This window comes from Rhinolophus sinicus, chromosome X, assembly GCF_036562045.2.
Source record: "Rhinolophus sinicus isolate RSC01 chromosome X, ASM3656204v1, whole genome shotgun sequence".
NCBI classification, from domain to species: Eukaryota; Metazoa; Chordata; class Mammalia; order Chiroptera; family Rhinolophidae; genus Rhinolophus; species Rhinolophus sinicus.
The window spans coordinates 76,892,714-76,907,439 of record NC_133768.1 but is presented as its reverse complement, the minus strand read 5'-3'; the positions used below and the strand labels follow the sequence as shown (position 1 = coordinate 76,907,439).

At 40.0% G+C, this 14,726-nt stretch overlaps 1 protein-coding gene across 10 annotated transcripts in view; it reads left to right on the top strand.

Moving 5' to 3' along the window:
• CHRDL1 (chordin like 1) overlaps positions 1 to 14,726 on the top strand; it is a 187,607-nt gene that overhangs the window by 48,043 nt on the left and 124,838 nt on the right. For all 10 annotated transcript variants that reach the window (XM_074323572.1, XM_074323573.1, XM_019718631.2 and 7 more), the window contains exons 3-4: positions 1,048 to 1,160; positions 10,508 to 10,601. In XM_074323572.1, the coding sequence (XP_074179673.1) occupies positions 1,048 to 1,160; positions 10,508 to 10,601 (207 nt within the window). The remainder of the gene's footprint in view (positions 1 to 1,047; positions 1,161 to 10,507; positions 10,602 to 14,726) is intronic.

Below are 14,726 nucleotides of genomic sequence, written 5' to 3'. Positions count from 1 at the left end.
TGTTCATTGTCTGTTCCCATTTGTTCTTCTCTAAATTGCTATTCATGTCCTTAAACCATTTTTCTATTGGATTTGTTAGTCTTTTACTTATTGATTTCAATGATTAAAAAATATTCAAGATACTAATACTTTATTTGTTGGAAACAACTTCTGCCAATTTCTTGTTTATATGTCTTTTACTTATTTTTTCGATTTTAATCATCAGGGAAATGTGTACCAGAGAATGTTTTGATAGATCAGCATTTCAGATATTAGCTTGCTTTTCCAAAGCAAGGAAGCACAACCTTTTTCAAAAGGACACATGACATGCTCGCTTATCTTACCATTTTAACAGAGCAGTAGTCAAGATTTTGGCTTCGCTGTCAGGCAAACCTGGGTTTGAGTCTCATGTAAGTTACTTACTGGTTATATAACCCTTGATTTCCGCCATCTATAACATGAGACAACAGTAGTGCCTACCGGGGTGGATGGGTCGCTCAGTTGATTAGAGTGCGAGCTCTGGGCAGCTGGGCTGCCAGTTCATTTCCCACATGGGCCAGAAAGCTGCGCCCTCTGCAACTAGAATAAAGTCAATGAGCTGCCACTCAGCTCCCTGGTGGCCAAATGGCTCAGTTGGTTGGAGCGCACGCTCTCAACCACAAGGTTGCCGGTTCGACTCCTGCAAGGGATGGTGGGCTGCACCCCCTGAAACTAACAACAGCAACTGGACCTGGAGCTGAGCTGCACCCTCCACAACTAAGATTGAAAGGACAACAACTTGACTTGGAAAAGTCCTGGAAGTACACACTGTTCCCCAGTAAAGTCCTGTTCCCCTTCCCCAATAAAAAACCTTAAAAAAAAACTAGTAGTACCTACCTTACTGGGTCATTATAGGGTCAACTAAGCAAAATATGTAAAACTCTGAGCCCATAGTAGGGGTTCTGTAAATATTCCCTATGCCTCTTCCTTTGATATACACTAAAACAGATGGAACCTGTGATTGCCTTTGGATTCTGTGACTTGGTCCATGTTTTCTAACAGGCATATTCTCCATCTCCTTCTTCACAGATTCAGAGACATACTGCATGTTTCAAGACCAAAAGTACAGAGTGGGTGAGAGATGGCATCCTTACCTAGAACCTTATGGATTGGTTTACTGCGTGAACTGCATCTGCTTAGAGGTATAATCCTTTATGGCATGTGATTTCCCAGTTTGCTCCTCAGCATGCAGATATGCTTTCAGTGCCCAGGTGGCCAGTAAACATGGGTGTTAAAAGCCTAAAGAAGTTAAGAAGCAGATTGCAAGGAAAAATACATATCTTCTGTCTTTCTCTATTGTCTTTTGGCTTGATTTTCATGGGATCTTTGATTTGGACAGATACTCATAGTTAATCTTTCAGCCAAATGATATAGGACATGGTAGGAGAAGGCAGAATACCTTGACAGTGGGAGTGGTGTGAAAGCTCAATATAATGCCTGGATTGTAAGACAAAATTATTTTTTGGAAACCATTTTTAGGGCTGACTTTTAAATGACAGATTAGAAGAGGTTATACACTGGATCATTGGGAGAGTGCATTTTATGTTGTCTCAGACAATAACTGTAATTAGGATTGAGGTTGGGAAACCTCAGCCTGTACATGGTGATGATTTCAGTTCCTTGCATTAGCCTTGGCTCCTGTCCAGTCACTCAACAGAGGTGTTTGGACAGCTTGAATGCCATCTTTGCAGTAGAAAATGTAGGTAGTCCTATTTTCTTTCCATGGCCTTGACCCAGGGCTACAGCTATGGTCCATGTTTCTGAACAAACCTCTACCATTATATTTTAGGCTAGGGTTTCTCAAACTAAGCACTATTGACATTTAGGGACAGGTAATTCCTTGTTGTGGGGGCTGTCCTGTGCATTATAGGATGTCTAGCAGTGTTCCTGGCCTCTATGCAGTAGGTGCCATTAGCACTCACCCTAGTTGTGACAACCAAAAATGTCTCTACTCATGGCCAAAGTTACCTGGGGAACAAAATGACCCCTGGTAGAGAACCACTGCACTAAAGCAATTGGGAAGGGAGGCCTTGTATGACACCTTGAGAATTAAGAATTAACAATTCTGAACATATAGGAATGAATTTTCAAGACCAGCCTTCACTTGATACCTCATGGAAGAACTGCAGCTCCTCGCTACTGCCCAGGTGGAATAGGAGCAATCACTTGCAAACCTGATTCTTTTGTCATTTGAAGACAAAATTGGGCTTTCAGGATTTTGAGCATGTGGAAACCTAACCTTTAGGCATCATCAGGTGGTGTTAAGAGGCTGCAGGGCTCTAGAGTCAAGACAGACCAAGAATCCAACCCTGGTTTTGCCACCTATGAGCCACGATATATTGGATAACTTACCTAACCTCTCTGAGATTGCTTCAGCTTCTTCTTTAAAATGAGATAATGCAAATAGCTGGTGAAGATGGTGCAGTAGGTAAATGTTGTGCTTACCTTGTCTCATGACCACATCAAATTTCAACTAAACTATAAAACAACCATAATTTAGAATTGCCTGAAATTCTTGCTAAACCTACAACCAAGGACATACAGAAGAATCCACCTTAGGACTGGTAGGAGGGGCAGAGATGGGGAACCGGCTTATCCCACATCCATGTGTGACCATTAAAAATTGGGAGGGATATCTTGGTCTTCTTCTCCCTAAGGAACAAGGGATCTCAGTAACACACCAGACTCCCCAGCCCAGGGTTCCAGTGCCAGGGATAGAAATCCACTTAATTTGTGGTTGTGAAAATCAGAGAAGATTGTGGCTGAGTGAGATGGAGGGTGGCTGGAGTCCTAGGTGCTCCTCTTAGTGGGACCGTGAATGGACTTAACAATGGAATCACTGGCTCTGAGCTCCAGCACTGGGGCAGCAGCTGGAGAGGCAACAGGAACATAAGGGTGGGGGGAACTTAGTTGTATAGCTTCAGGACGAGGGCTGGAGGTGCAGCTTTCACCCAGGCAGAGGAGCTGGTGGAAGCCATTGTTTCTTTGTTCAGTTCTCCCCCTTCCCGGCATGTAGATGTAGGCAGCCACCATATCTGAGTCTCCATCAAGCTGGCTGACACCAACTTTCACCATGCCCTGTTGATTCAGACCCCACCCAACCCAACTTTTGGGCATACCCAAGCCAATTCCAGTGGCTTTTTCATACAAACCAAATGTTTTGGCTCATGCTGCAGACTTTCCTAGAGTTTCTCAAAGGTTCAAGGAACTGAGACAAGTAACATCTGACTTGAATGTGCCGCATACATCTGACTCAGGAGCCCTAAGCCCAGCAGTATCAGCAGCCAGCCTTGGGTTACATCTTGGCCTCTCAAGGCACCTCCAAACAGGTGAAGGTGGCAGCCATCTGTGGATTGCTTTGTGGCTCCTGCCATGTGGTCCCAGGTGGGGCATGGGCTGCAGCTGAACTTGAACAGCAAGTCCCCTTCCAGGTGGCCCTGGGGCTGGTGCACCCAGTGGCCATCTTTGAAATGAGACGGAGCATCATCCAGCCACCTCCAAGGACAACACACCAAAGGAACAGATTGGGCAGGCACCAGACCCCAGTTAGGCAGATCCTGCTCCGTAGGGTCAACCCCTGCAACACAACTCCTCCACTGTAGTCATGGCCCATCCTCACAACCAATCAGCCTGAAGGGCAGAACCACCCACTGTTGTGCAAACAGCATCAAAGGCTAAACTACAATGGGAGGGCACACACAATCCATACAAGGGACACACTTGGAGTGCACAGAGTGCACAGGTGACCAGAAAGACTGTGCCACTGAGCGCCACAGCACAGTTACGACATAAGGCCACCCTACTAAGACCAGGAGATATAGCAGCCCTACCTAATACATAGAAACAAACACAGGGAGGCAGCCAAAGTGGGGAGACAAAAAAACATGTCCCAAATAAAAGAACAGGACAAAGCTCCAGAAAAAAGAACTAAACAAAATGGAGACAAGCAATCTACCAGATGCAGAATTCTAAACACTGGTTGTAAGTATGCTCAATGATCTCAGGGAGTACTTCGACAAAGAGATAGCAAACAAAAATGGAGATAGAAAATATAAAAAAGAACCAGTCAGAAATACAGAACACAATAATGGAAATGAAGGGGACATTACAGGGAATCAACAGTAGATTAGATGAAGCAGAGGATTGAATTAGCAATTTAGAAGATAAGGTAGCAGAAAACACCCAATCTGAACAGCAAAAAGAAAACAGAATCCAAAAAAATGAGAGTTTAGGGAGCCGGTGGGACAACAACAGGCATACGAACATTCACATTAAGGGGGTACCAGAAGGAAAAGGAAGAGAGCAAGAAATTGAAAACCTATTTGAAGAAATAATGACTGAACACTTCCATAACCTGGTGAAGGAGATAAATATACAAGCTCAGAAAGCACAGAGAGACTCAAACAGGAAGAACCCAAAGAGGCCCACACCAAGACACATCATAATTAAAATGACAAAGGTTAAAGACTTAGAGAGAATATGAAAAGTAGCAAGAGAAAAGCCGTTAATTACTTACAACGGAGCTCCCATAAGACTATCAGCTGATTCCTCGACAGAAATTTTGCAGACCAGAAGGGATTGGCAGTAAATATTTGAGGAGATGAAAAACAAGGACCTACAACCAAGATTACTCTACCCAGCAAAGCTGTCATTTAGACTCGAAGGATGGATAAAGAACTTCCCAAAAAAGAAAAATCTAAATGAGCTCATCACCACCAAACCAGTATTACAAGGAATCATAGAGGGACTTCTTTAAGACAGAAAATAAATAAAAAATATAAATAATAAAATGGCAGTAACTACATACCTATCAACAATTACTTTAAATGTAAATAGATTAAATGCTCCAATTAAAAGATAGGGGTGCTGAATGGATAATAAAACAAGATGCTTACATATACTGCCTACAAGATACTCACTTCAGATCAAAAAACACACACAGACTGAAAGCAAAGGGATGGGAAAAGGTATTTCATGAAAATGGAAACAAACAAACAGACAAAAAACTGGAGTAACAATAATTACATCAGACAAAATAGACTTTAAGACAAAAACTATAACAAGGGCCAAAAAGGACCTAGTAATCCATCTTCTGGGTATTTATCTGAAGAAACCCAAAACATTACTTCAAGGGTATGTGCTCATATATACGATATCTGACAATTAAGTTCATGAACTTGTTGCAATGATGTTGCTAACCTTTTTTCATGTCAGAGGGATTATTCATTATGAATTTGTACCAACTGGACAAACAGTTAACCAAGTTTACTATTTGGAAGTGCTGAAAAGGCTGCATGAAAAAGTTAGATAACCTGAACTTTTCAATAATTCATGGCTCTTGCATCACAACAATGCACCAATTCACATGGCACTGTCCTTGAGAGTTTTTAGCCAGTAAACAAATAATTGTATTGGAACACTCTTTCTACTCACCTGATCTGGCCCCCAATGACTTCTTTCTTTACCCGAAGATCAAGGAAATATTGAAAGGAAGACATTTTGAAGACATTCGGGACATCAAGCGTAATACAATGACAGGTCTGATGGCCATTCTAGAAACAGAGTTCTAAAATAGCTTTGAAGTGTGGACTAGGCTCCACCAAAAAGCTATTAGAAACAATCAACGAATACAGTAAAGTTGCTGGCTACAAAATCAACGCACAAAAGTCCATTGCCTTCCTATATACTAACAATGAAATCTCAGAAAAAGAAATACAAAAAACAATTCCTTTTGCAATTGCAGCAAAAGAATAAAATACCTAGGAATAAACTTAACCAAGGATGTGAAAGACCTATATGCTGAAAACTATAAGACTTTTTTGAAAGAAATTGAAGAAGACACAAAGAAATGGAAAGACATTCCGTGCTCATGGATTGGAAGAATCAACATAGTTAAAATGGCCATATTACCCAAAGCAATATACAGATTCAATGCAATCCCCATCAAAATCCCAATGGCATATTTTAAAGAAATAGAACAAAAATCATCAGATTTGTTTGGAACCACAAAAGACCCCGAATAGCCAAAGCAATCTTAAGAAAAAGAACAATAATGGAGGTATCACACTTCCTGACTTTGGCTTGTACTACAGGGCTACAATAATCAAAACAGCATGGTATTGGCAGAAAAACAGACACATAGACCAATGGAATAGAATTGAGAACCCAGAAATAAAACCACATAAATATGGACAGATAATTTTTGACAAAGAAGCTAAAACATACAATGGAGCAAAGACAGCCTCTTCAATAAATGGTGCTGGGAGAATTGGATAGCCACGTGCAAAAGAATGAAACTGGACTGCTATTTGTCACCATGTACCAAAGTTAATTCAAAATGGATCAAAGACTTAAGCATAAGACCTGACACAATAAACTGCATAGAAGAAAACATAGGTACTAAACTTATGGACCTTGGGTTCAAAGAGCATTTTATGAACTTGACTCCAAAGGCAATGGAAGTAAAAGCTAAAATAAACGAATGGGACTATATGAAACTTAAAAGCTTCTGCACAGCAAAAGAAACCATTGACAAAATAAAGAGGCCACCAACTGAATGGGAGAAGATTTTTGCAAACAGTGCCTCCGATACCAGGCTTAGTATCCAGAATATACAAGGAACTCATGCAACTCAACAACAAAAAACAAACAACCCAATTGAAAAATGGGCAGAGGACTTGAAGAGACATTTCTCCAAAGAGGACATACAAATGGCAAATAGACATATGAAAAAATGCTCAACATCACTAATCATCAGAGAAATGCAAATCAAAACCACAATGAGATATCACCTCACCCCAGTCAGAATGGCTATCATCAATAAGACAAATAGTAACAAATGTTGGAGAGGCTGTGGAGGAAAAGGAACCCTCATACACTGTTGGTGGGAATGCAGACTGGTGCAGCCGTTATGGAAGGCAGTGTGGAGGTTCCTCAAAAAATTACGAATAGAATTGCCATATGACCCAGCAATCCCTCTCCTGGGTATCTACCCAAAAAATCTGAAAACATTTAGAGATAAAGACACGTGTGCTCCAATGTTCATTGCAGCTTTGTTTACAGTGGCCAAGACATGGAAACAACCAAAATGTCCTTCGATAGATGAATGGATAAAGAAGTTGTGGTATATATACACAATGGAATACTATTCGGCCGTAAGAAAAGATGATATAGGAACATTTGTGACAACATGGATGGATCTTGAGAGAGTAATGCTGAGCGAAATAAGTCAGACAGAAAAAGCAGAGAACCATGTGATTTCACTGATATGTGGTATATAAACCAAAAACAACAAAAGAACAACACAAACAAATGAGAAACAGAAACTCATAGACACAGACAATAGTTTAGTGGTTGCCAGAGGGTAAGGTGGGTGGGGGGTGGGAGATGAGGGTAACGGGGATCGAATATATGGTGATGGAAGAGAACTGACTCTGGGTGATGAACACACAATGGGATTTATAGATGATGTAATACAGAATTGTACACCTGAAATCTATGTAATTTTACTAACAATTGTCACCCCAATAAATTTAATTTAAAAAAAAAATAAAAATAAAAAAATAAAAGATGTAATACAGAATTGTACACCTGAAATCTATGTAATTTTACTAATAATTGTCACCCCAATAAATTTAAGAAAAAAAAAAAGAGTGGACTAGGCACTGGCATTGGTGCATAACTTCCCAAGGGGAGTACTTTGAAGGTGACTGTAGTGATATTCAGCAATGAGGTATGTAGCGTTTTTTCTAGGATGAGTTCTTGAACATAATTGTCCTACCTCGTATGTTCATTTTATTATTTACAATAGCCAAGATTTGAAGGCAGCCTGGGTGCCCTGAATGAATGAATGGATGAATGAATGAATGAATAAAGAAGAGGTGGTACATGTGTCACGCGGGGTGGCATGCGTGTTCTCTGGTCCCACTCCCCGCATAAGAACGCAGGATATGGCGAGGCCAAAAAGGAACACCCACGGAGCTGTAGATAAGGGAGTCATACCACTACAGTCTCACTGGTGGCTGCGTTGGAGACACAGGAAGCAGGAGCCACAGAATCCGCAATCCACACTCCGCCACACTCCACCGCTTCCTAGCTCAGCCACGATCTTCTTGCTAGCCCCCATTTTTTGCTAGCGTAGCTACAGCAATTGTATGAGTCGCCAATGGCTCACTGGTTACAGCTGACGGCCAACTAGCCACAGCTGATGGCCATCCAATCACAGTTGATGCCCATTTGCTACCTGAGCCAGCACCTTTCTATGTGAGGCTGAGAGCCTGGAAACTGCTCTCTGGGGCTCTGTCCCCACAACATGTATACAATGGTTACTTAGCCATAAAAAAGCACGAAATCTTGTCATCTGCAACAACATGGATGGACCTAGAAGGTATTGTGCTGAGTAAGTCAGCCAAATATCATATGATTTCACTCATAAGTGTAATCTAAAGAACAAAACAAATTTAATGGAAACAAACTCATAGATATAGAGAATATTTTGATGTTTGCCAGATTGGAGGGGGATTGAAGGTGGGTAAAAAAGGGGAAAGGAATAAGAGATACAAATTGGTTGTTACACAGTATTCATGGGGATATATGGTATAGCGTAAGGAATATAGTCAATATTGTAACAACTATGTATGGTGTCAGCTGGGTTGTAGATTTATTGGGATGAGAGTTGGGAGTGCGTTGGGGGGTAGGGTGAAGAAGTTGAGGGGATTAAGAAATACAAACTGGTAGTTTTGAAATAGAAATGGGGATATAATGTGTAGGGAATATAATCAGAGATATGGTAATAACTACGTATAGTGCCAGATGGGTACTAGTCAGGGAGATAGATCACTTCATAAGTCATATAAATGTCTAACCATATGCTGTACACCTGAAGTTAATATAAAATAATATTGAATGTCAATTGTAATTGAAAAAATTTTTTAAAGGGGTGGGGAAGATAAAGGGGAATAAGAAGTTCAAAGTTCCAGGTTAAAAAAACAACACAAAAAACAAGTAAGTCTTGGTTGGGGATGTAATGTACAGCATAGGAAATGTTAGTTATATTTTATTAAAAGTCTTTAAAAAATGGAAAAAATAAAATGGGTAATGATATGACCTGTTTTGTAGGGTTTTGGCAGGTATTAAACTCATTAAGCCATTTCAGTCACTTAAAACAGTGCTTGGTCACAGTAAACGTTAGAGAAATGTTAATTGCTGTTATCAGCATCATCATCACTATCATTATGATTATCATTATTTTTATTAATCGATTAACCTTAGAACAGAATTCAGTATAAAGCATTAAAGAGGAATCGGTTTAGACCTCAGCCAGGAGGAGTGGTTTCTAATGTGCTTTGATCTCACTTCAAGATGATACTACCTGGCTTTGAGGAGTGTGACACATAAGGAAGCTCTGTGCTATTTCCAAATGCAATACTCAAAAAATTTCTTCTGAAAAATACATGAGAAAAAGAAGATGGTTTGTGGTAAGGCGATTCAGATTTGAGTAAATGAAGCCTGCCTCTTAAATGGCCAGGGGAGCTATTAAATAGAGCATCTGGGGAGTGATTAACTGTTTGGTATGGCATGATTGTGTAATATTCTTGACCCAACACATTAGAAACGGACAGCTAATCTTTTCAGTATGAACCTTTGCTGTCTGCAGGGCAGTGGAAATGTTAATATGATCCCAATACCAATAGCTTAAGAGCTTGGTATCTTTTCTTTCTCTATGCTCTTCATTGCCCTCTTACCCCACAACAGCCTGACAGATGCAAGTCACCCTCACTTCACATGAATTATGGATGGAAAAATGTTAATGCAAAATCAATTCCCAAAGTCTTCCTTTATTCTAACAATGGTTGAGAGCTGTCACAGCTAGGGATCTTGTAATTGTAAATCAGGGAGGGACTCTGTTGTCTTACCCAGGCATACTAGCTAATAAGCTCAATTCCAGACTCTAGTTTGTTCTCAAAAAATTTTTACTGAAAAGGGAAATGAAGAGAGGAAGTACTCAGCCTACTGGACCAAAGCAGGCTTAAATGGAATTAAAAAATCATGTGCTAGGGATGTCTCACTGCCAAGGTGTGGGTAGCAGCTCAGGGCATCCATTGCTCATTATCCCTTCCCTTCCATGGCACTGGGCAGGTGATTATGAAATCAAACTATGTTTTTGGAAAATATATTCAGTTAGAGCTGGGCAATGGTAGAAACACCACAGAGCTAAGCCAGAAGAAGACGCACACAGTTAGTGTAAGGCTTTGAAAACTGGAGTAGTAGTGACTTCAGCCTTAGAAAACTATGCCAATAAGCTATCAGCCAACCCAGCAGAGGTGCTGGTGATGAGAAAAGGAAAGAAAAATGCTGGTTTCATTCAGCCTCTCAGGAATGCATCATTCACTGTTTGGGTGAGTCCTTACATGACTGTTTCCCAAACTGGCATGATCCCAGTGACCTTTGAAAGACATTTAGTTTTTCCTTGTTGCCTCCTTTCTTTCAGAATGGGAATGTACTTTGCAGCAGAGTCAGATGTCCAAGCCTTCATTGCCTCTCTCCTGTGCATATTCCTCATTTGTGCTGCCCTCGCTGCCCAGGTAAACTGGTTCACCTCTTTGTTTCCCAGCTGTGGTTCTCCTTCCTCCCTCTTCCACCCAACCCATTCCATCTCCCTAATTCCCCAGAAGGGAAACTTCCAGACAGAAATAACAATAGAACACTTTTAGGCAGCCCGCACTGGCCCCTAAATACTGTTTATAGCCCAAGCAGGGCATATTCTAGGCTCTCATAAGTTATTGGGTACCCAATAACATATTTTCATTGGCCTTTTAATCATTTGAAGGTAGATGTCAAGTGGAGGAAGGGAATTGTGGTCCAGAGATTTTCTGCTGTAAACAGCCTCTTCCTGTCATTGGCGGTGTGTACCAGGGGAGTTGTAGCATGGCACCACGTGTCCTGCACAATTAGTGCTGGAATTGCATCCAAGCATAGCTTCTAAATGATGAGGGGCTGTTCATAAATCAAAGGAGCTAAACCAGTGAGGTTTATAACAGTATAAAGCTGCCTGCCTGCTGAATAGTCACCTCCTCCAGACTGCAATTATTATTTACACATTGTTAAGAGCAAATAAAAGGGGGAGGCAGGCAGAGACTTTTTCACAAGGCTGGTAAGACGTCTACTTTCATGGTTTGTGACTAGGGTGTTTGTCTGAGGCAGGGGCTCTCTCAATGATACTTTGTTCACATCTGACTGGGCCCTGGCTCCCACACCAGAGGTGTGCAAGTGTGGAATGGTTCAGAGAATGCCTGTGAGCCCGACATGAATCCTAACAAAAGCTAAGTGACAGTCTTGGGATCTGGTTACTAGAAACCTTTTAGTCCTGTGGTAGGGATGTCTCCTTGCCCAGAACCTGCTTTCCCTCTAGGATGGAGGTTCTGGAGTTGGGGTCCATGGGTGGGCTTTATGGGATCCAGGAACCCTTTAAAATTGTTTTGGTTTTTGGTGCAAGTATATATGTGTGTAAATTCCTTTAGAGAGGATCTTTAGCTTTATTGGTATTCCTAAAGGGGCTGTACATGACCCTAAAAACATGAAGAATCACTAGTCTAGGGCATACATAGATGGCACTTTTTTAAGTAGTAAAGAACCTCCAGGATTTATAAGAGAGAAATAAAAAATGGTAGGGCAGAAATGGTAGGAATGGGAATAGGAATGATGTTCAGTGAAAACTCAGTTAACTGAAATGTTACAGGAATGGAAATGATGTTTAACAGAAAATAAATTCCCAACCCTTTTTGTCACCACCTATATAAAATATTTTTTCCTCCATGAGTAAATATACTCTGATGAACACAAGGGATTCTTTACCAGGTGGCAAAAGATCATGCTATGTCACAGGTTTATCATTCTGAGTATGCATGATGATAGCATGTGCTTCAAGATCAGATCAACATATGATCCACCTAAAGGTTGTTTTTTGGAATCAATCCCTAAATGAGTGGGGCTTACTAGCTTCATATGTGTTTATTTGCTTCTAGTTTAACTAGATTACAGAGGTGTGGTGTGGGAGGGGTTCTGGTAGATGGGAGCAAAGTTTCTGATAAAGGAGCTAATCTGGAGAGCTTTTTTTTTTCATATGCATGGTTGCTTGTCAAATAGCCTTACAAAATCCCATCACCACCACCAGAAGACTCCAAAAGTGGTCTAAAGTCATAGGAATTTATCTAAACTCTTATATAGAGAGTGTTCTTCCCTGGAAAGTAGGTTAAGGCATGATGCAGACACCCCACAGGGTGTAAGAGCATTGAATGGAGTGTGGCTGTCATTTACCCTAGCTACATAAAAGGAAGCAAGTATTGAGAAAAAGGGAAAGTATAAGCTAGCAGTTATTTCAAGAGAAAAAGAAAGTGTTAAGAAAATTGAGGTCATAAATCCTAGAAAAGAGAAAATTGAAAGAAATTACACATTGTCTTGAAGACTTAAAAAGCCCATTGTATGGAGTGTAGAAACCAACTGTTCATTTCCTTTTCCTTCTTGTTCTTGCAGGTCACTCCTTTATGAGTTTATTTTTCTTCTTGTTAACTATAACCTTTAACAATTTTTTCTGTGGGTAGTGACACTGAAGTTCCCTAATTCTTATATATAAATATGTTTTTCCTTTGCCCTCAGTCTTGAATGGTAATTTCACTGGGTGTAAAATTATAGGTGAATGTTCATTTTCCCTCAACACTTTGAAGATATTAATAAAGGGTTTGTTGACTTCCTTTTTTTTTGTGGATAAGAAGTCTACTATTTCATTGTAATTTTTTTGTAGGTAACCTGTTTTTCCCTCTTTCCAGCTTTTGAGGTTTTCTTTTACTTTGATGCACAAAATGAGGTATGTATGTTTGATTTATTTTTATTTAGCCTGCTCAGCACAAGATTTTTTCAGCCAAAGGGCTCAAATTTATCTTCAATTTTTAGTCATTAATTTTGTGAAACTTACCTCTTTTCCTTCTATCTTTTTTTCTCATTTAAAAAGTTATCTTTGGTGTACATTTTTGCTGCTCATCTGATTTATCCTCTGTGTCTCTTAATGTCTTCTTTATTATTTACATATTGGTATATTTCCTATCATGATACATTACTTCAATTCTGTCCTCCAATTCATGAATTATTTCTTCAGCTTTTTAATACCGACTATTTAGTCCCTCTGTTAGGTTTTATTTGTTGTTTTATTTTCAATAACTATATTTTCCACAAGTTTTTTTTTTTTAATATCTACATGGTGCTGTTTTATAAATCCCTGTCATTGTTTCATGGGATCTCACTCTCTTCTTTATTTCTTTAGGCATTTAAAGATTTAAAGTCCATTTCAGATTGTTTAAATATCTGTATTTTCTCAGATGTGAATTCTTACTTTTGTTGGGTTTCTTGATAGCTTTTCTTACATCCAATTTTCCCTTTGTTTTCTAAAAGTTTTGTTTAACAGCTCATCATCCATGGGGGTTTTTCTCTTGCCTTCTTTCCTGGTGGGATAGTTGTTTCAGGCCTTGTAATTCACTGAGTTCTAAACCAGGTCATATATTAGTGTCTCCACTTGGCTTCCTTATGCCTGGATGGTCCCTCTCTCTGCCTCTGTTTTCTTGTGCAGTGCTAATCCCTGATAATGATCTTGGACTGGGATCTCAGCAGAAGCTGCCTACCTTGGTCATTCAGTCCATTTGAGGGAAACATCTCTGGGGGGCAGAGCTACATCAGCCCCTGGTTACATGTTAGAAGTATGGCCCTACTACTTAGCTTTACACGGGAAGTAAAATGTAGGCCATACATCTTGCTCAGCTATCTGGCCCCAACTGTCTGTATCCAGTCCCAGCTGCCAGTGGACCATAAGGCTCTGGGCCCCACTTATTGCTGTATTTTCCTTCTATGTTTTATTACACAAGAGTCTTCTTTTGCTTCTGAGTATGGTTATGCAGTTTTAAAGTTTATTTATTTATTTTTAATTTTACATTCCATCTCTTACTCTGTTTGGAAAAGAGCACAGAATTTTTCATGTGCTCTCTCTGCCATATTGAAATGGAATGCAAACCAGCTATTATTTCTTTCTATGGAAGATAAAACAAGAATAAATGGGTTTAAACCATAGAAGAGCAGAATGGAGTTTGATAAAAGAAAGAACTTTAGGACAGTGGCTGTTAAATCCTAAAATAAGTGACTAAGGATAATTTTAGTCTCTTTGCTGCATATTTCTGGAAATCAAAAGGTACACCCCCATCTGAGACAGAGTTGGCACAGTTCTTCTTTGAGACAGGACAATGGATGTGATGAATCCTCTGTATTCCTTCCACCCCAGTGATTACTTGACATGAGGAAACTCATGCCTTCAGGGCCACAGGAATGTTTGGTCAAAGGAAAGGGCTCTAGTTTTCTGTCTTAATCCAATGTAAGGCACTATGATGAAATTGTCCTCACTTAAAAAAATAATGTTTAAAGCTAAGATGATGAACAAGTTCTATTATCAAAAAGAGAAAACAAACAAGGAAACTATATATCCATTGCTTTGGTTTTACATATTATCCTATAGCAGTCTTAACTTCAGGGAACATTCACCTGGGTAGTGATGGACTCTGTTGGTTAATCCTACTAGGCATGCCTAGAGCTCATCTCCCATTGGAGGGGACAGAGGAACCACCACCCTCCATTTATTTCTGTGTTTCCCATGGCTCTTCCTTTCTAATCTC